Here is a 16,674-nt window from a genome sequence, read left to right on the forward strand (position 1 = left end):
TCGATTCTTTTTAGGAAAAAGTTCATACAAATGATTCTCCTTGGCAAAATTTGCAGGAACTTGCTTGATTTTGGTTGTCAACTCCTGACTAAAGATTCAGCAAAAAGACATATTTTGGACCTTAAATATGTTACTTGGTAAACAGGTTTATAGTTTCATACATTTGTTCCTAAACTGGCACTCAAAGAGGACCGAACTTTAGCCAACAGGTTTATAATTTCATGTAACCAAAATGAAATCCAAACACGAAAAAGGAATAAAATATGATATAAAGAAAGATCAACCACCGATACAAGAATAAATTTATGCGAATACAAGAACATATTGACTGCCAAAAAAAAGAGAAATATATATTCAAAATTAACTAGACTAATCCTTTCAACAAAAAGAAAAACTAGACTAATCAACTACAGCTCTTCTAAAGATGGAAGCTGAGTATGTGTTCAAGCTTCAAAATACACTATTTTCTACTTCGTGTATTGATAATTTACTAAACCAATTGCGCTCTTCGACTGTGGTCGGCGACCAGTTAGGTTCAACCCAACTGCAATATAATTGTAGCTCAGTGTTGCAGAAATCCTGAGCAGAATGTTGACCCCCAACAAAGTGATATTTACCTGTGTCAAGAGAGAAATACATAATCTTTTCGTCCCGGAATCTAGGAAAGTATATATTGTTCTCCATGTGAGTACTTGGAGCTATTACTGACACACATGAGGTAATGCTGATCAACAACATGTTCTTCTGTAAACTTTTAACTTCAACCCAGACTTCCTCTTCCAAATCTAGTCTAAAAACTCGAACCCATTTTCCATTTTGACCAACAAACACGGATAGGAGCTTTTGTTCACACTCCACCAAGTACGACTGATAAATAGACTTACATGGTTTTTGGGGCTTGGCAAGAACTTCCCAAACAAAGCTTTCTGGATAAAATACTCCTAGAGTCCCGTAACGATCTAGGCAGTAGAACTTCCCATCGTAGAAAACTGGATTATTACTCGAAGCGAAGAAGTCCATGACCTTCCCGTTGGAAGGCAGCATGCTATTACGTAATTGTCCATGGCGCCAAGCATCATCTCCTCGTGAAATGGTGAAGATATAAACCCCATACCTATCGAATCCATTTATGGCAAAAATTTTACAATCAGACGCAGTAGGCAAGGACGAGAATGAGATTCCATGAAAAACATAACCGTACATATCAGGGAAGTCTGGAAGTGGGATAATCTCTCTTGTGAAAGGATTGAAGAAGAACACGGATTTCTCCTTTCTAGACATTAATAACCAACCACCCTTTGAGAAACGTATGGTAGAATCTAATAAAAACTCTGAAAGGTTCATGAGGAACCTATCACTGTTATGCATTGGATCTGTGAAATAATAGATGTCGTCGTTTTTTCTAGAGAAAACCAGCCATGGAGGTAAAGTGCCATTTAGAGTCTCTATAGAAGACATAATTTTCCACTTGGTTGCAGGGAGTGCCGATCGATTTTCTCTGCAAGCTGCACGGAAATTCAAATAATCTACTGGACGGAGATAACTAGCAATTAAGCCTATGACGTTCTCATTAAAGGAAGCCCAAGCTCCTGTTTGTTTTAACTCTCCTCTATTCTCGCAGACATCATAATTTAAATTTATTCCTGCATTACCACCCAGCTTGGTGTTGTTGCATGATATCTTTGCTTTTCTTCTTTCCTCGGCAACTCTACAAAATTAAAGTGCATCCAGAGATTATTAAATATAGATAGATAGAAATCAATTCTTTTTTGCAATTAAGAGCTTCAAGAGCAACCAACCAACAACATCAAATATGAACATAATATATAGTAATTCAAATCAGACAAAAAGTTTTTTTTTTTTTTTTTCAAATGGAGTTTTATACCCAGTATGCATGTAAAGGCACAGACAACAAGATGTGATTAAGTTACCTGAAATTTGTAGGCATTGAAATCCAATCCGGTGCATACCAAGGTGTTGTTAAATTCGAGCACGGTAAAGAAACTGAAATTGTTTTGCATTCTAGGTCAAATTTGAACAACATATTTCGTTCATATTGAGTGTAATATACACACCCCCTTGGTAGACCCAAATCTGTAGATGAACAAGAAGCTGTAGTAGATGTGCCTACAAATAGTACATGATCACCCAAATTGTGAACTTGTTCCCACTCCATCACATTGAAATCCATCTTAAAGACTTTAAGATCCCGAACTTCACTAGCATCATAAGCCTCAAAGAATCGAATGACCTTGAAGAGTTCACCACTTGATTCTACATAAGACGTCTCTATACCGCGCACTATACCTCCTAGTGGTGATTCAAAATCATTATCCAAACTTACTTGAAACTGGGTTACAGATAAACTTTGGTCATCTTCATCTCTAAGATGAAATTTTGTTTGGACAACGAGATGAAGATTGTAGTAACAAGGAATATGTAATTTACCTTTAAAACAAAACATGGAAGGGGGTAATAAATAATTTTTATAGTCAATAGGGAGCCTATGGGTTCTCCATTGTCTATCTATTAGCGGGCGAGTAAACACAAGATCGTTACATTCTTTATAGATGAAACAAACCATGGAATCAGAATTAGTTGGAGGTGAGGTTAATAAAAAACCATGGAAGATGACTTTAGATTTTTTATGGATAAATTGAAGCATGTTAGGTAGTTGGATGGTTTCAAAAGACTCTGGATTCCATAAAATACAATCTCCAAACTTCCAAATAGAGTAATGATAATCTGGTTCATCAAAGATTATGATTAACCAACCTTGATGAGAACCATATTGGTAATAAGAAGTTCCACTCAACTCTGGTATACAGTAGTAGTTTGTGTAAATTTTTTGGTTATGGGGAGGTTGTTGTTCACATAATAGGTTATAGAAAGTTTGATTTTTACCATACTTTCCAGTTGGAAAGACAAGCCAAGGTGCTGCTCCTCTAGGACCTGGTGGTGTTGCTCTAACATCCAAACTCCTCCTCCTTTCTTCTTCTTCTGTTGTAAGAACTGGTGGTGATAAGTATTTCTCCATGGATGAGATGAGATAGAGAGAGAGAGAGATAGAGAAATAGATAGTAGCTTCACAATTGCAAAAACCAATAGAATAGGGAAGAGAAGAAAGAAAAGTTGAGAGTTTTTAACAGGAAGGAAATCTTCATTCCAATTACAATTAGGTTTTCCTTAACAAAAAAAAAAAAAATTACAATTAGGTTTCCATATTGAACAAGGAAGTAAATTTAGTAATATCCAATTTTGAAGTTCAGTCAGACCTAAGTACCTAAGTAACTGACTGCCCGTGACAGTCAGTCCCATGGGGGGTGGGTGTTAGGAATGGGATTTTTCAGATCTGGACCGTCGGTTGCTTTCAACGGCAGAGATTAAAACAAATCCCATAACTTACCGCCGCCAATGGGATTAGGTTTCCAAGTGTCAAATTTCGATTGCTTACGTCCACAGTATGCCTACTACTTTCACCCCATAATAACATTAACCAAAATTACCGAACTACTAAACGCACCCATGACAACTGGTGATGGCGCCCTTTCACACACCCCCAGCAGCCCCAGGAAGAAGAAAATACAGGGGATTCTCCCCCACTTAATAACTCATCTCATCGTCTTCTTCTTCGTCTTCTCCAAAAGAAGAGGTTTTTTTTTTTCTCTCACAAACCCTACCTACCTACCTATTCGTGGTCGACTCCTCCTCCTGCCATTTTTTTACGCAGAGAAAGGATTCAGAAATTGTAAAGTTTTGATCTTATTATACATCATCTGATATGAACAATTTTCATCAATCTAATGATTAAAGGTTGGATCTTTCTTCAATTGATTCAAGTAAAAGAGTTGGGGAATAATTTTTATGCTCAATCGAAGAAGAAGATATACAGGGGAAGCGTATTCAACTAAGGAAATCACCAGATTGGTATTAAAAGTTGGACCTTTTTTTTTCTCATAGTATTATGGATCAGATATGAACTAACTCTCTTCAATCTATTATTAGATCATAGGTACAGTTTTGTTTTTCTCAATTGATTTAACTAAAAAAGTTTCCATCTTTATTTCTTCTGATTTTTTTTTATGCTCAATCCAGGAAGAAGAGGACATACAGGGGAAAAGGGGATTTCAGTATGGAAAATCATCAGATCTACAGTAAAGGTCTGACCTTTTTCTCTTTTTATGCATCAGACCTGAAGATACTTGCTTGATTTAGTTAGATCGGAGGTATACACTTCTTTTTTTCAATGTTTTTGATCAAAAAATGGTTGGAGCTTTTCTTCTTTGTTGAGTTTTGTTTCTCTAAATATTTCTGCTCATATCATGAAGCCAAACTATTGACTGTAGGTCTGTTGGTGGATGCCCTGGATGCTGGTGGTGGTCTGTTGATGGATGCCTTGGATGGTGGTAGTGGATGGTGTGACAATGCAGTGGTATTGTATGCTCTGTGCATGGTGTGATATTGCTATATGTTGTTGTGGTTGTCATGATGTAGTTGTTGTGGTGGTGGATGAAGATGTATTGGTGTGATGGTGTTGGTTGGGACATGGTGGTGGTCTGGTGGTGGATGATGGGGTGCTGCTGATTCTGGCGTGGTGGTGTCTGGATGATGTGGTAGTGCGATAGTGGTGGTGTTCGTAGTTGTGGTGCTGGTGATGGTAAGTGTTAGTGGTGATATATGGTGGTGGTGGAAGGTGTAGTGGTGCCACGGTGGTGGTGGAGGATGGTGTGAGAATGCAGTAGTAGTGGTGGTATTGGGTGCTCTGTACGTGGAGTGATATTGCTTTGATGTAGGTGTTGTGGTGGTAATGGTTTTGTGATGGTGGAGGAGGAAGATGTGTTGGTGTGATGGTGTTGGTGTTGGTTGTGACATGGTGTGTGGATGATGTAGTATTGCGATAGTGGTGGTGTTTGTAGTTGTGGTGATGGTGAGTGGTGTTGGTGCGATCGTGGTGGTGGAAGGTGTTGGTGCCATGGTGGTGGTGGTAGATGGTGTGACAATGCAGTGGTAGTGGTGGTATTGGATGCTCTGTGCGTGGTGTGATATTGCTATATGTTGTTGTGGTTGTCATGATGTAGTTGTTGTGGTGGTAATGGTTTTGTGGTGGAGAAGATGTATTGGTGTGATGGTGTTGGTTGTGACATGGTGGTGGTATGGTGGTGGATGATGTGGTGCTGGTGATTCTAACGTGGTGGTGTATGGATGATGTGGTAGTGCAATAGTGCTGGTGTTTGCAGTTGTGGTGATGGTAAGTGGTAGTGGTGCGATGGTGGTGGTGGAAGGTGTAGTGGTGCATTAGTGGTGGTGGTAGATGGTGTTGTTGTGGCTTATTCTCTATGGTGCAAGGTATGGTGGCGTGATGATGGATACGGTGGTGTTAGAAAGCTTGCAACTGAGCTCTCTGGCCGAATTCATCCCCAAGTATGTAACAATGACCTGACGAAAAATGTTATTGCGATAATATCCTTCATGTCATATCATCTGATAGGGAGTCAAAGTTCTTTTGCATGCTAATTAGTTGTGTACATCTGTTCCGGCATCTATTATGATGTAACATCCATCTCAATACCGGTGATATTGTGGACACCACCCAGGCCCCAGTGGCCTAGTTCCACAAGGTTCAAGGTTTTTCTTTCCCATGGCCCTTCCACGATCATCCCTGTCTTCTCCACCAGTACACCTTACGGAACTAAGTGACAAACCACTCCACAAAGGCCTAGATGATATGTAAAACAAGTTGTTAAATATTAACCATGGTCCGGAATCTTAAGCAATGTGGAACTAAGTGCATTGCACATGATCCAAGTGGTAACCAGTGTTTCATCATTTAGAAATTAGAAGCACGTAGGTACTATCAGGCTTGCGCAGGAATCCTATAAGGTTTAGTAAGACATGCTCCTATGGAATATTTAGTGGAGCTGACTCAAGTATTCTCTCCAAGAAGGGTTAAGTTATACATGTTGCTCCGATTGAGTTCAGAGAAACCAGGTTGTTGAAGTTTCATCCTTATGAGTTAGTGGACCGTTTGTTAAGCTGCGTTGTCACATGAAGCCAGCACTCCAGTTTTTCTAGTCGGTTTGTTCTTTTTTACCTAAATGTTATGCTATCCCAACTCCAAACCCCATGATCATCTTATAACTTCAGATTGTCAATCAGGGTAAACTATCCATAGAATGATACTTTAAAATTCCAATTTTGCTTTGTAGAGGCTTATGTTTCTTTATCAGGTTACTGAAGCAAGTTCTTCTTATGCAGATTCAAAGTCAGCTTGAACAAATATCAGTTAAAGTTAATAATCCAGCTTCATAATACAAAATCTCGAAGTTCCTTCCTTGTGATACTGTAGGTTCTTTTTCCGATAATCCAATCTCAATTAGAGTATGCTACACATTCTCGGGATATACTGAAGATAATAGCTTGCTTGTTCGCGGTTTGCACTTCCCTCGTGGTATGGATACTATTTACTCATCACGTTCGTCTTATTCCAGTCCCATTCATTTGTTTGTACCATTTTAACATGTGCAAATTCTTCCTTGTAATGTAATCAAGTAAATAATTAATGTTTTCTAGTTGAGGGGAATTGATCCAGACGTCGATCCTAATATGCTTGAAAGGAAACTATTGGAAAGGGTTCTCTTGTGGCCCTCTTTAGATAGTGATGAAGTTAGTACTCTTTCACCTTCGCGCTTCCTTAACTCTTCCTTTCCTCAATTATCCCCGTGTCTGAAGCCTGTGAACTAATGGTCATCTTTGTTAGTTTCAAAAGCGCAGCATGGGTGCATTGATTGTCTTGCGCTGATGATATGCGCGGAGTTACAATTTCCAGATTCACCGAAGTATTCCACGAAGAACAAAATAAAGATCGTCAGAAAGGAAAATAGTTCTCATGGTTGGCTTTCTACCTTCAATAATGATGGGCTAGGGGGCAAAATCATATATATATATGTATATATAATATGAAAACCCTCTTATTTCAGCGATATAACTTCTCACTTTTCTATCTCAAATGCAGCGGATGTTTCTATGAAGAGTTCAGTCCCCACTTATGTGATCCAGCAATTAACTAGCGATAAGAATGCGTTTGGATCTGAGGGTGCTGTCATGCTCTCATTTCGTCTGTGCATGGCCAATGTCATCATTAGTGCTTGCCAGAAGATCCCAAGCTCTGGAGATAAACGACTCGCTAAAAGAACTCTTCCTCTTCTCATGCATTATATTGAGGTATGCTTGGTTCCAAGGATGATTAGTCACAGTGAGACCAGATCGCTCGGCCCAACTTTCTGAATATGTCGTGAATATGGGTGTGAATTGGGCCAGGGGACACCTGGCCTGTTCCCTAGCAAAATAGGCTCTTGACAGTCACAGGCTCCGGCCTAATTACCAAAATACATTTTAGGTATCATATAAATCTAAAATTGTGATGGGCTAACAGCCTAGGGGGCCAGCCCTTCCAAGATTAAGCTAGCCAGATTCGACAACACTGATACTAATTGTAACTCGTTAATATACCCATTCTGATTATTATTACGTTTTGTGCTTCTTCAATACAGGCGATAACAGACTCAGAGGTTAGAGCTGCAATCATCCAAGTTCTTTTCTCAGCTGTTTATCATCTCAAATCAGCAATTCTTCCTTACGCATCTGATCTGCTTAAGCTCTCTATAAAATCTCTTAGAAAAGGATCACACAAGGTACAAAGCTTCACATTTTCACATCTTCAAAGTTATTTACGAATCAGAATCTAAGTATTGGTCATTCCTATTTCTTTCTATCAATAAACTCTATCATCCTGACAAGGTAGAACAACTTCACAAAACTTTTAATGCAACCATATTTAGGCCACAGTAGCCATACAAGGGATAGTTAGCTTCGGTTAGAGAGAGAGAGATCCGGCAAGGGTTAGCTTCTGTTACAGTGAGAAGTCCAGCGATTTAGCTTTATAGACCTTTGTTATAGAGAGAGAGAGAAAGGGAGGCTGAAGGTTTCTTGATCTTCATTAGAGAGTGAGAGGGAGACAGAAGGATACTGAAGTTTTTGGAGAAGAAACCCTAGGTTTATTTTTATTTTTGGAGTTCCTTATTCTCTTATTCAGCCAAGATTTTTTCTGGATATAGAAATTTCAGACCAAGTAATTCAAATTTTCAAAACAAACATCTAATTCTGATACTAATTCAGCCATTTTCAGACCAAGTCTTTCAAATTTTCAAAACAAACATCTAATTCAGCCATTTTCAGACCAAGTCGTTCAAATTCTTAAAACAAACATCTAATTCTGATACTAATTCAGCCATTTTCTGACCAAGTCATTCAAATTTAAAAAAAAAACAATAACAAAAAGCACCTCAGTTGATAGGAAAATTAAATGTTTTGTTTCCATGACTTGTGATATTCGAAGTGTCTTCTCAGTAATGCTCACTTGCCCTTAAACGCGGCACGTTGCGCCCTGCCAAAAAGAAAAAATGATACACATATGTATTAGACATTACACATATTCCTGATATCTCTCTCGATCAAAGATCCATCCTAAGAGTTACTTTGAATTTGCATATAGAATCTCAGCTAGTAACATGAAGTATAATACATGATATTGAAAAATTCTTTGAAAGCAATATCTGAAATCTGAATTTCATGTTCCTAAGCAGTACGACTCGGCCGAGTCATGCGAGTGACTCGGGACTCGGCAGTACGCCGAGCCGAGTCCCACCGAGTTCCCGAGTCTAGGGTTAGCCCCTTTAAAAACTTGTCTTTCTCTTTATTTTTTAAGTCTTATTTGTAAGAATTTTTTTCTTGCATTTGCAGCCCCAAGCAAGGGAGAAAGCTCAAAGGAGGGATTCGAAATAAGTGTTGCAAAAACAAGCTTCAAAGCTAACACAAAGGCCTTGGCAGAAAATGAAGGACCTGCCAAGGTAATTGTACAAAATCTTTTATCCCTTTTCTGGATACAATCACAAAGCAAAATGAGTGTCTAGAGTCAGGTATTCGTTTCTTCCAGGAAACAATCAAGGACTGATTTATGTTTTTATTTCATTCACTCCAGGGAACCGTATACATTTACGAGTCTTTCTTGAGGCCATATCTTGCAAAACATAAACTGAAATTGATTGTTGTTTGTTGGAACTAAGGACTAGGTACGCGGACATTACAGTTATGTATTGGCAAAAGGTTGCTACCTGCGGTCAGACCAGGTAAATAAACTATCTACATGTGCCTTAAGTTTTCTTTAGGAGTAGTTTTTTCAGTATAAATGAGTGCATAGAACATTCATGAAGGAAAATTTCTAACTTTCAAAACGCAAACTTACTTGTCCATTGCTTTCCCTGGGTGGAAACTTGTTTTCTTCTTTTCACCACGAAGTTGAAGTTGATGTTCTTTCATGTGTTGGTCACGGTGTGCTTGGTTCCTGAGTTGGGTAGGACACATGTTGCACTTCCCCCATTTTGGGCCATCCTTTACTTCCCTTTTTTGCTTAGCCATTTTCTGGTACACCATAAACAAATCATTTTCTGGTATAAAAAGATTACAATATTATGCAAACTAAACAATAAATACATCTCTTCAACATTCAACATCCCATGAGTCAAAGAGTTTGAACAAGCTAGGTGTAATTGGAGTATAACAAGACATACCAACAAGAAATACCTTTGTAATCTCAAGATATATATGTATTTTTTAAACGGAAAAATTGTATTACATGAAACACCACAAAATCGATATATTACAACACCTGAGAAATGGTTGAGTAACTCAATAAAATCATAATAACATTCTGATGCAAGAGTCACTAGATCATTTCATGATCCAGTTTGACCTATTTGAACCTACGAAAAGCTATGAGAGTAGATGGTATCATGCTAATCTGTTACATAATGACTAGAACACCACAAAATTATCATACATTCCATCTACTTTTTAATTAGCGTCATCACTGACGTGGTAAAGTTCATGGACTAGTACATTGATACCACGTGCTTATACATTATGTTTAACATTAGCATGATATAATCTACTCTCATAATAACATACTGATGCAAGAGTCATACTAGATCATTTCATGAGAGTAGATTATATCATCCGAATTAGTTTTAAAATCAGATATATTACAAAACCTTAGAAATGGTCGAGTAACTCGACAAAATCATAATAACATACTGATGCAAGAGTCATCCTAGATCATTTCATGATCCAGTTTGACCTATTTGAACCTACGAAAAGCTAAGAGTAGATTATATCACGCTAATGTTTTACATAGAGACTAGAACGCCACAAAATTGATATATTACAAAACCTTAGAAACGGTCGAGTAACTCAACAAAATCATAATAACATGGTAATGCAAAAGTCATACTAGATCATTTCATGATCCAGTTTGACCTATTTTGAACCTACCAAAAGCTATGGGAGTAGATTATATCATGCTAATGTTAAACACAGAGACTAGAACGCCATTATATCATCATGGTTCAAACTCTAACTTTCAAATCTCTTTTTCTTTTGGATAAACCTTCATTTTGGTTTAGTTAAATAATAATTGGCTTAAAATTTAAGTTAAAAGATAACAATGATCCAACGGCCAGAATCCATTTCATTTCATTGTAATATACTACTAATCTTGTTATTTTCATCACTAGATTTCTCAGGATTTGGTCTTCTCTCTAGTGGCCCTCTCTCTCTCTCTGCAACAACCAATTGTCCATCACTCTACCATCTAGGTCATCTTCAGTTTCCTTTAGATCTTCATAACAGAGTATTGAAATATTTTCATCACTAGATTTCTCAGGATTTGGTCTTCTCTCTAGTGGCCCTCTCTCTCTCTCTGCAACAACCAATTGTCCATCACTCTACCATCTAGGTCATCTTCAGTTTCCTTTAGATCTTCATAACAGAGTATTGAAATGTCCAGATAACATAATAGTGGAAACCATTCAACCAATAAAAAACCCTAATGCTTGTATTTGAAGATAAAACCAAATCTCATACTCAATTTATTCTACAAATCTCATACAATCTTTATCCATACATGTTAACTAATCAAATTTCAACAAATATTTAATCACACAAATCTCATACCTCTTCATCCACAAAAGTTTAATCATAAATTAAGAGATCATCTCAAAAAGAAACATCAATGGAGATGGAGATTGAAGTTTTAGTATTAAGAAACTGAGAAATTACCCAAATCGCAAGAGTGTCGTCGTCGTCCCACTTGAAGATGAACAGTCGAGTTTCAAATTTCAAGAATGTAATTAGGGTATTTTTCTATTCCTCTCACTCTCTCTAGAGCTTATTAAAGGAAATGTTTATTTCCCAAATGGTCCCCTATTTTATGACTAGTGTCCAGATGGTCCACATAAATTAAGAGTATCGTTAACGTCAAAACCCTCCCAAAGTTACCCCTCTTTTAATTCTTTCAGATGAACTCCCTCTCTTTCTCTAAAAACTCTCTCTTATAATCTCTTTCTTTAGTTATTGGTCGATTGATATTGATTGAATGACTGCCTATGTCTATAATATGTAGAAGGAGCGCTAACAATCGAGTTTTTAGAGGCACTTTCTATTGTTAATATTATCTGTAACGAAGTAAGGATTAAGATGAACTCTAGCTCTAAACAATTTGAGGAATCGACTAAAAACAGGAGTGTAGTAAATCGCTGGAATCTGATTATTTCCCTCACAAAATCCGTTCATATTTCTTGTCAATGAACTAGGTTGTTGAAGGGAGATACGTCATCAACACGGATGGTGCCCCTAATGACGAGGACGTGGGGTATAGAGCACTAATCCGAGACTTAGAGGGAAGAGTTATTCGAGCAACCACTAGTCAAGCTGATTGAGAGACTGTTTTCATACATGACTCGCAAGGTGTCGAATCGGAGTTAGAATTGATAATAAGTGAAGGGCTTCATGATGTTGATCTTGGCCTTGACTTGATGAATATCAAGTCACTTCTAACGAATCCACATCGGAGAGTGCCATGGAGTCTTTGGTAGAAGGTCCAAAAGTTTCGAAGTCAATTTCAGAATTTTCGGTTATCACACTTATAGAGAAGCTAACCAAGCTTCAGATTACTTGTCGAAGATGAGCCTCGAAACGGGTACCACACACTTAGTTACTTGACAAGTTGCTAGCTGAATTAGTTAACATTGTTAATGTATATTCTAGAGGGACAGTGAGAACGAGGAATGGATGGTGCTAATTTTCATGTAACTGTTATTTTTCGAATTTTTTGTATTTTCTTAGTTTTCTTATTTCTTTGTAATCTCGGGCATCCCCCCCGCCTATCATTATTAAGAAAACTACTAACGTAAATCGTAGTCAAATTCTCAAAAATAAAAATATATATATAGTAACTGATATGTAGCATTGGAAAACTACAAAAAAAAAAAAAGTAAAATAAATGGACAGGCATACTTGTATTTAAGATTTGGTCACATGACAAAAAGGACGTGTAATCAAAGCCCCAACTTTCGTATCTTAATTTTGTCCTGTGGAAGTTGGAATTATAATAGATGCTCACATGTTGTAATTCTTTAAATTAAATTAAGGTCACTAAGTTATCCTAAAATGACCAATTTAATTTGAGTAGTATGTAAAAAAGAGTTTGAAGACGAAGGTAGTTGTAATATAAAATCTATCACTACTACTATTATCAACAAAACAATGGGGATCAATTCAAAAAAGAATTGATCTTTTTAAGTAGACATTTCCTTAGTTAAATCCATTTTAATAGAGAAAAAGAAGGTCAAATTGTAATTTTCATTTGATTTGTCAAAAATCAATTTACAAAATTCTAAGACTGAACCTGTTTGGAGTAGTAGTAGATGGCTCATGGGAAATAGTAGGGTGTAATTTGAATAGCAAAACGAAGAAGAAGAAAGGGAACTACCCATTTCCCTGTCAATCACTAACTACCTCAACCTTTTATCTCCAAATGTATGCTCTACTCTATATGACAGGGAAATGGATGGGGTTGTAAAAAATAAAAAGAGGTCCTACCGGGAGTCGAACCCAGGTCGCAGGATTCAAAGTCCTGAGTGCTAACCACTACACCATAGAACCGTTCGTGTTAGGGATATTGATTTTAATTTACTTATCTTTTTAAAGCGATTTTAGCATGAACCAACCTGGTCAACATTTATAATGTTTGAAAAGCTCACGAGTTGTAAAGAAAAAAGAACATTGGGTGACCTGTTCTAACTCACCTAAGTTCACCAATTTCAGCCGATTTGTAGCCTTCTCTTGGTATTTTTACTGAAAATGGACTACAAAAGTCATCATCAGGAGGAGGCATTGATACATCATACACATATAACACAAATCAAGATTCATGAATAAAATAAGTAGTATAACTGTTTGAGTCGATATATACATTTGTCCTTAAATGCAGACATTCTAAGTGGTCTAAATCCCATTTAATCTCACTCTGTCTTTCAAATTGAAGAGTGGATGTTTAACCCCTACAGTAAAAGTGTAAGAATAAGGAAATTTGTGTTCTTTTCTCTCCCCAAAGCCAATGAAAGACAACTCAAAGAAGAAAGTGTAAGCAAGGTTATATAATCTTTTGTAACTAGCCTAGCCTAGTAATGACTCAGAGCCGTTTTTAAGTGTTTGTTTCTCTTTTACCATGTGTGTGTTTAAAGCATCTCCAATGGGACACTTAGAGTGTGTTTAATCTCTAACACTTAGAGTGCCACATATGACTTTTTGTAGTTTTTGTTAAAAAATCATCTCCAATGGAACACTTTGTTAGACATTCTATTATGAGTTGGACACATTTATTATAGAGTGTCTAGAGAGAGAAACTCTAAAGTGAGAGTGTCTACTTGAGACTCTCTAAGTGTTACTTTATAATTTCAACCAATAGAAAACTTTGCTTTTCAACTACTTTTTATCTATTAAATTAAGAGAAAATTGTTGTTTAGGTAGAAAATATAATCATAATAACTAAAAAAGCCTATATTATTTACTATTAAGTAGAACTTGCCACAATATTTTAAGTAATGATATATAAGGTTTGAAATAATATAAGTAATTACTGAGAAGGTCATTTTAAAACAAAATCATTCCTAAAATACCCTTCCCCACTAAACCCCCTTCTCTCCCCCAAAATCCCAAGAAAATTGAAGTTTGTTTTCTTCTCCATTTCTCTTCGATGGGGAGAAAGTTTCGATTGGGAGAACAGTCAACTACGATTTCTTCAATCACTATTGATCTGGTGGTGGATTTCGAAGTTTGATCTTCAACAACAATAGTCTGCAAGTCGGGATAATAATCAAGAAACCCTAAAACCAGATCTGCAAATCTCTCTTTCTCTCTTTCCCCTAGGGTTCATAGGATTTTCAGATCAATGAAAATGGAGTACAAATCGAAAGAGAGTAAAGGGAACAGTTCCCCCTTGTTAACGACAAGAAGAAGGAAGATAAAATTGGCAGTAGCACCAGCAAGAGCTGATTACGATCTCCTCATTAAACTTCTTCTCGTTGGCGACAATGGTTAGTTTTCTTTTTTCATTTCATTTTTATTTTATTTCAACAAATTAGGGTTTCTTTTATTTCCAGATTGAACCTTGTTAGGGTTTTTGCAGTTTATTACAGTAAGTAGTATTGATGTTTGATGTTAAATGGGTTGTATTTTAGTTTCTTTTAGTAGAGATTGAAAGGTAAAGCTAAAGATTTAGTAAGGGAAAGTTCACTCAATCACTAAAGTTTATTAGGTATTCCTCTATTAGGGACTCTCGTTTCTTCTACCCATGTTCTTACTCCTAGTGATTAATTCTTTCCGTACAAATTGTAGAAGAGAAGATTGAATTGAAATTAATTGTTGATATAGTGAATTGAATTTGCATGATCTTTGGGTATGGGTCTTTAGTAGTCTATTATCACTTAACTCAATTGGCCGATTCTTACTCGTTATCATCGACATAGTAGTCCAACCTTTTCTTATCATCCAGTCCTTACCTTGCTACTTTTTTTTGGTTTTTCGTTCAAATTCTATTTAGTTTTACGTATTCACTCACCTTGGAATATGATAGAAAATTCGAATACAAGTAAAAATAACTATCGACCCCATTATTAATCTATTATCACTTAAATCAATTGGCCGATTCTTGCTCGTGATCATCTACTTAGTAGTCCAACCTTTTCTTATCATCCAGTTTTTTGCCTTGGTACTTCTTTTTGGTTTTTCGCCCGAATTCTATTCAGTTTTACGTATTCACTCACATCGGATATGATAGAAAATTTGAATACAAGTATAAATAACTATCGACACCATTATTGTTTGAATTGTGACTTGTGTATTGATTCGTACTTCAGATCTCTATGGAGTTAGGATTAAACCTTTCGTTCATTTCGGGACTTCGGGTAGTAAACCTTATGTTGATCCTGCACTCATTCACTGTTGCTTTCCAAATGAACTGCTACATGAGGTAATAAATCTTGCACTCCAATCACGATCTTGTATCGATGATTTTTTTGTCTATAAAGTATTTCACTAACATAAAACTTCAATAAATTTTTGTGAAACTTTAGTCGTCGGAAAGGTATTTTTGTTGTGGTACAAATCACTTGTCTCTCGGTAGTTTGATAATTTGTTAATTCTGACCAGTTCTGAAATCTTTTTAAGACCATTTTAATTGTGAAATCTTAAAATGTTATTGTGTTTATTGTAGGTTACTATTATCCGGGTAGTTGGTCATTTATTTGAATCAATTTAAATGCTTCTTTAGAACCTCCTCATTTTGGTCAAGACTGGAGAGGTACTGTGGTCTTAGGGACTTGCCCATCAAGCCCTCGAGACAGAGATATAACCCGGGATGGCTTGGCGCATCTATCATACAAGCCAAGTCTGGAGTGGTCAGCTGCCAATCCAGTCTGATAAGCACTGCTAATCTTAATTAAGGAGGGAAGAATCCTTCATAAAAGAATTGTTTGTTAGGATGGCGAAGGATTTTAAGCTTCGGCCAAATGCAGTTAGTTTAGTTGACATTTTTCCTGTTTTCGGTTATTCCAAAGTTGTAGTACATGGTACGGAAGCTCACGGTTTCGCGATGAGAAGTTGTTTATTTGATAATGTCTTTGTGGGTAGTGCTATGATTGATATGTATGTTAAAGGTGGAATGATGGGTAAGGCTAATAAACTTTTTGAAATTATGGATTAGAAATAAGCATTTATGGATTGGAAAAACCGTGGATTTGTTTTCGGAGACTTCAAGCTAGCTTGATCTTTGGTGGTATTTGAAGCCTAATTCCATTTCACAATGCCACTGGCTTTGAGTTTGAAGATTGGACATGACAAGAGATGCCGTCAAAATAGAACGGTATAGTTTAGAAGCAAAGGCAGTAGCTAAGTAAGGTTTTTTTCGCTTTTGGATGGGTAATTATTTTTCTTTCGAGATGAAAGTTTCTCGGTTATGGCGAACGCTATATGATTTTTTTTGTGAAGGTACCATGAAGATTACGTATTATCTCTACTGTTATGTAATCTTAAGTTATATCAAAGATCTATAGAACTTCTCATTTTCTTCATTTCATCTCTCAATTACTATATAACATCAAGAGTTCCTCTCTCTCCACTAAATCTTATTATCTCATTATGCAAACACATGTTTGCAGTTTACATTATGCAAACAAGTTTGCAGTTTACATTATGCAAACACGCTTGCATAACAGATTGTTG

General features: G+C 36.7%; 1 protein-coding gene and 1 non-coding gene across 3 annotated transcripts; both read right to left on the minus strand.

Annotated features, from left to right (window-relative positions):
• Positions 1 to 248: 248 nt before the first annotated feature.
• LOC147541136 (uncharacterized) lies at positions 249 to 12,877 on the minus strand. 2 transcript variants are annotated; one of them, XM_086633377.1, is made up of 3 exons: positions 12,800 to 12,877; positions 1,932 to 3,158; positions 249 to 1,708 (listed from the first exon to the last, which is right to left on the minus strand). In XM_086633377.1, exons 2-3 carry the CDS (start codon positions 3,035 to 3,037, stop codon positions 451 to 453), a joined length of 2,364 nt encoding a protein of 787 aa, XP_086489503.1. In that variant the 5' UTR covers positions 3,038 to 3,158; positions 12,800 to 12,877; the 3' UTR covers positions 249 to 450. The 2 variants fall into 2 exon arrangements, with proteins under 2 accessions (XP_086489503.1, XP_086489504.1); XM_086633378.1 differs by lacking the exon at positions 12,800 to 12,877 and having other exon boundaries at positions 1,932 to 2,448; positions 2,905 to 3,099.
• A 107-nt stretch (positions 12,878 to 12,984) lies between these two features.
• Positions 12,985 to 13,056, minus strand: TRNAQ-UUG (transfer RNA glutamine (anticodon UUG)). The gene has a single exon. It is a non-coding gene; the product is annotated as a tRNA-Gln (tRNA).
• Between the last annotated feature and the right edge of the window lie 3,618 nt (positions 13,057 to 16,674).

This window comes from Eschscholzia californica, unplaced genomic scaffold, assembly GCF_041429995.1.
Source record: "Eschscholzia californica isolate CP2 unplaced genomic scaffold, dmEscCali1.0.p SCAF_4, whole genome shotgun sequence".
Classification (NCBI taxonomy): domain Eukaryota; kingdom Viridiplantae; phylum Streptophyta; class Magnoliopsida; order Ranunculales; family Papaveraceae; genus Eschscholzia; species Eschscholzia californica.

Coding starts and splice junctions, on each gene's coding strand:
- LOC147541136 (XM_086633377.1), bottom strand. CDS start 3,037: ATGGAGAAATACTTATCACCACCAGTTCTTACAACAGAAGAAGAAGAA. Junction 1,709..1,931: donor TCAATGCCTACAAATTTCAG/GTAACTTAATCA, acceptor TTAATTTTGTAG/AGTTGCCGAGGAAAGAAGAA.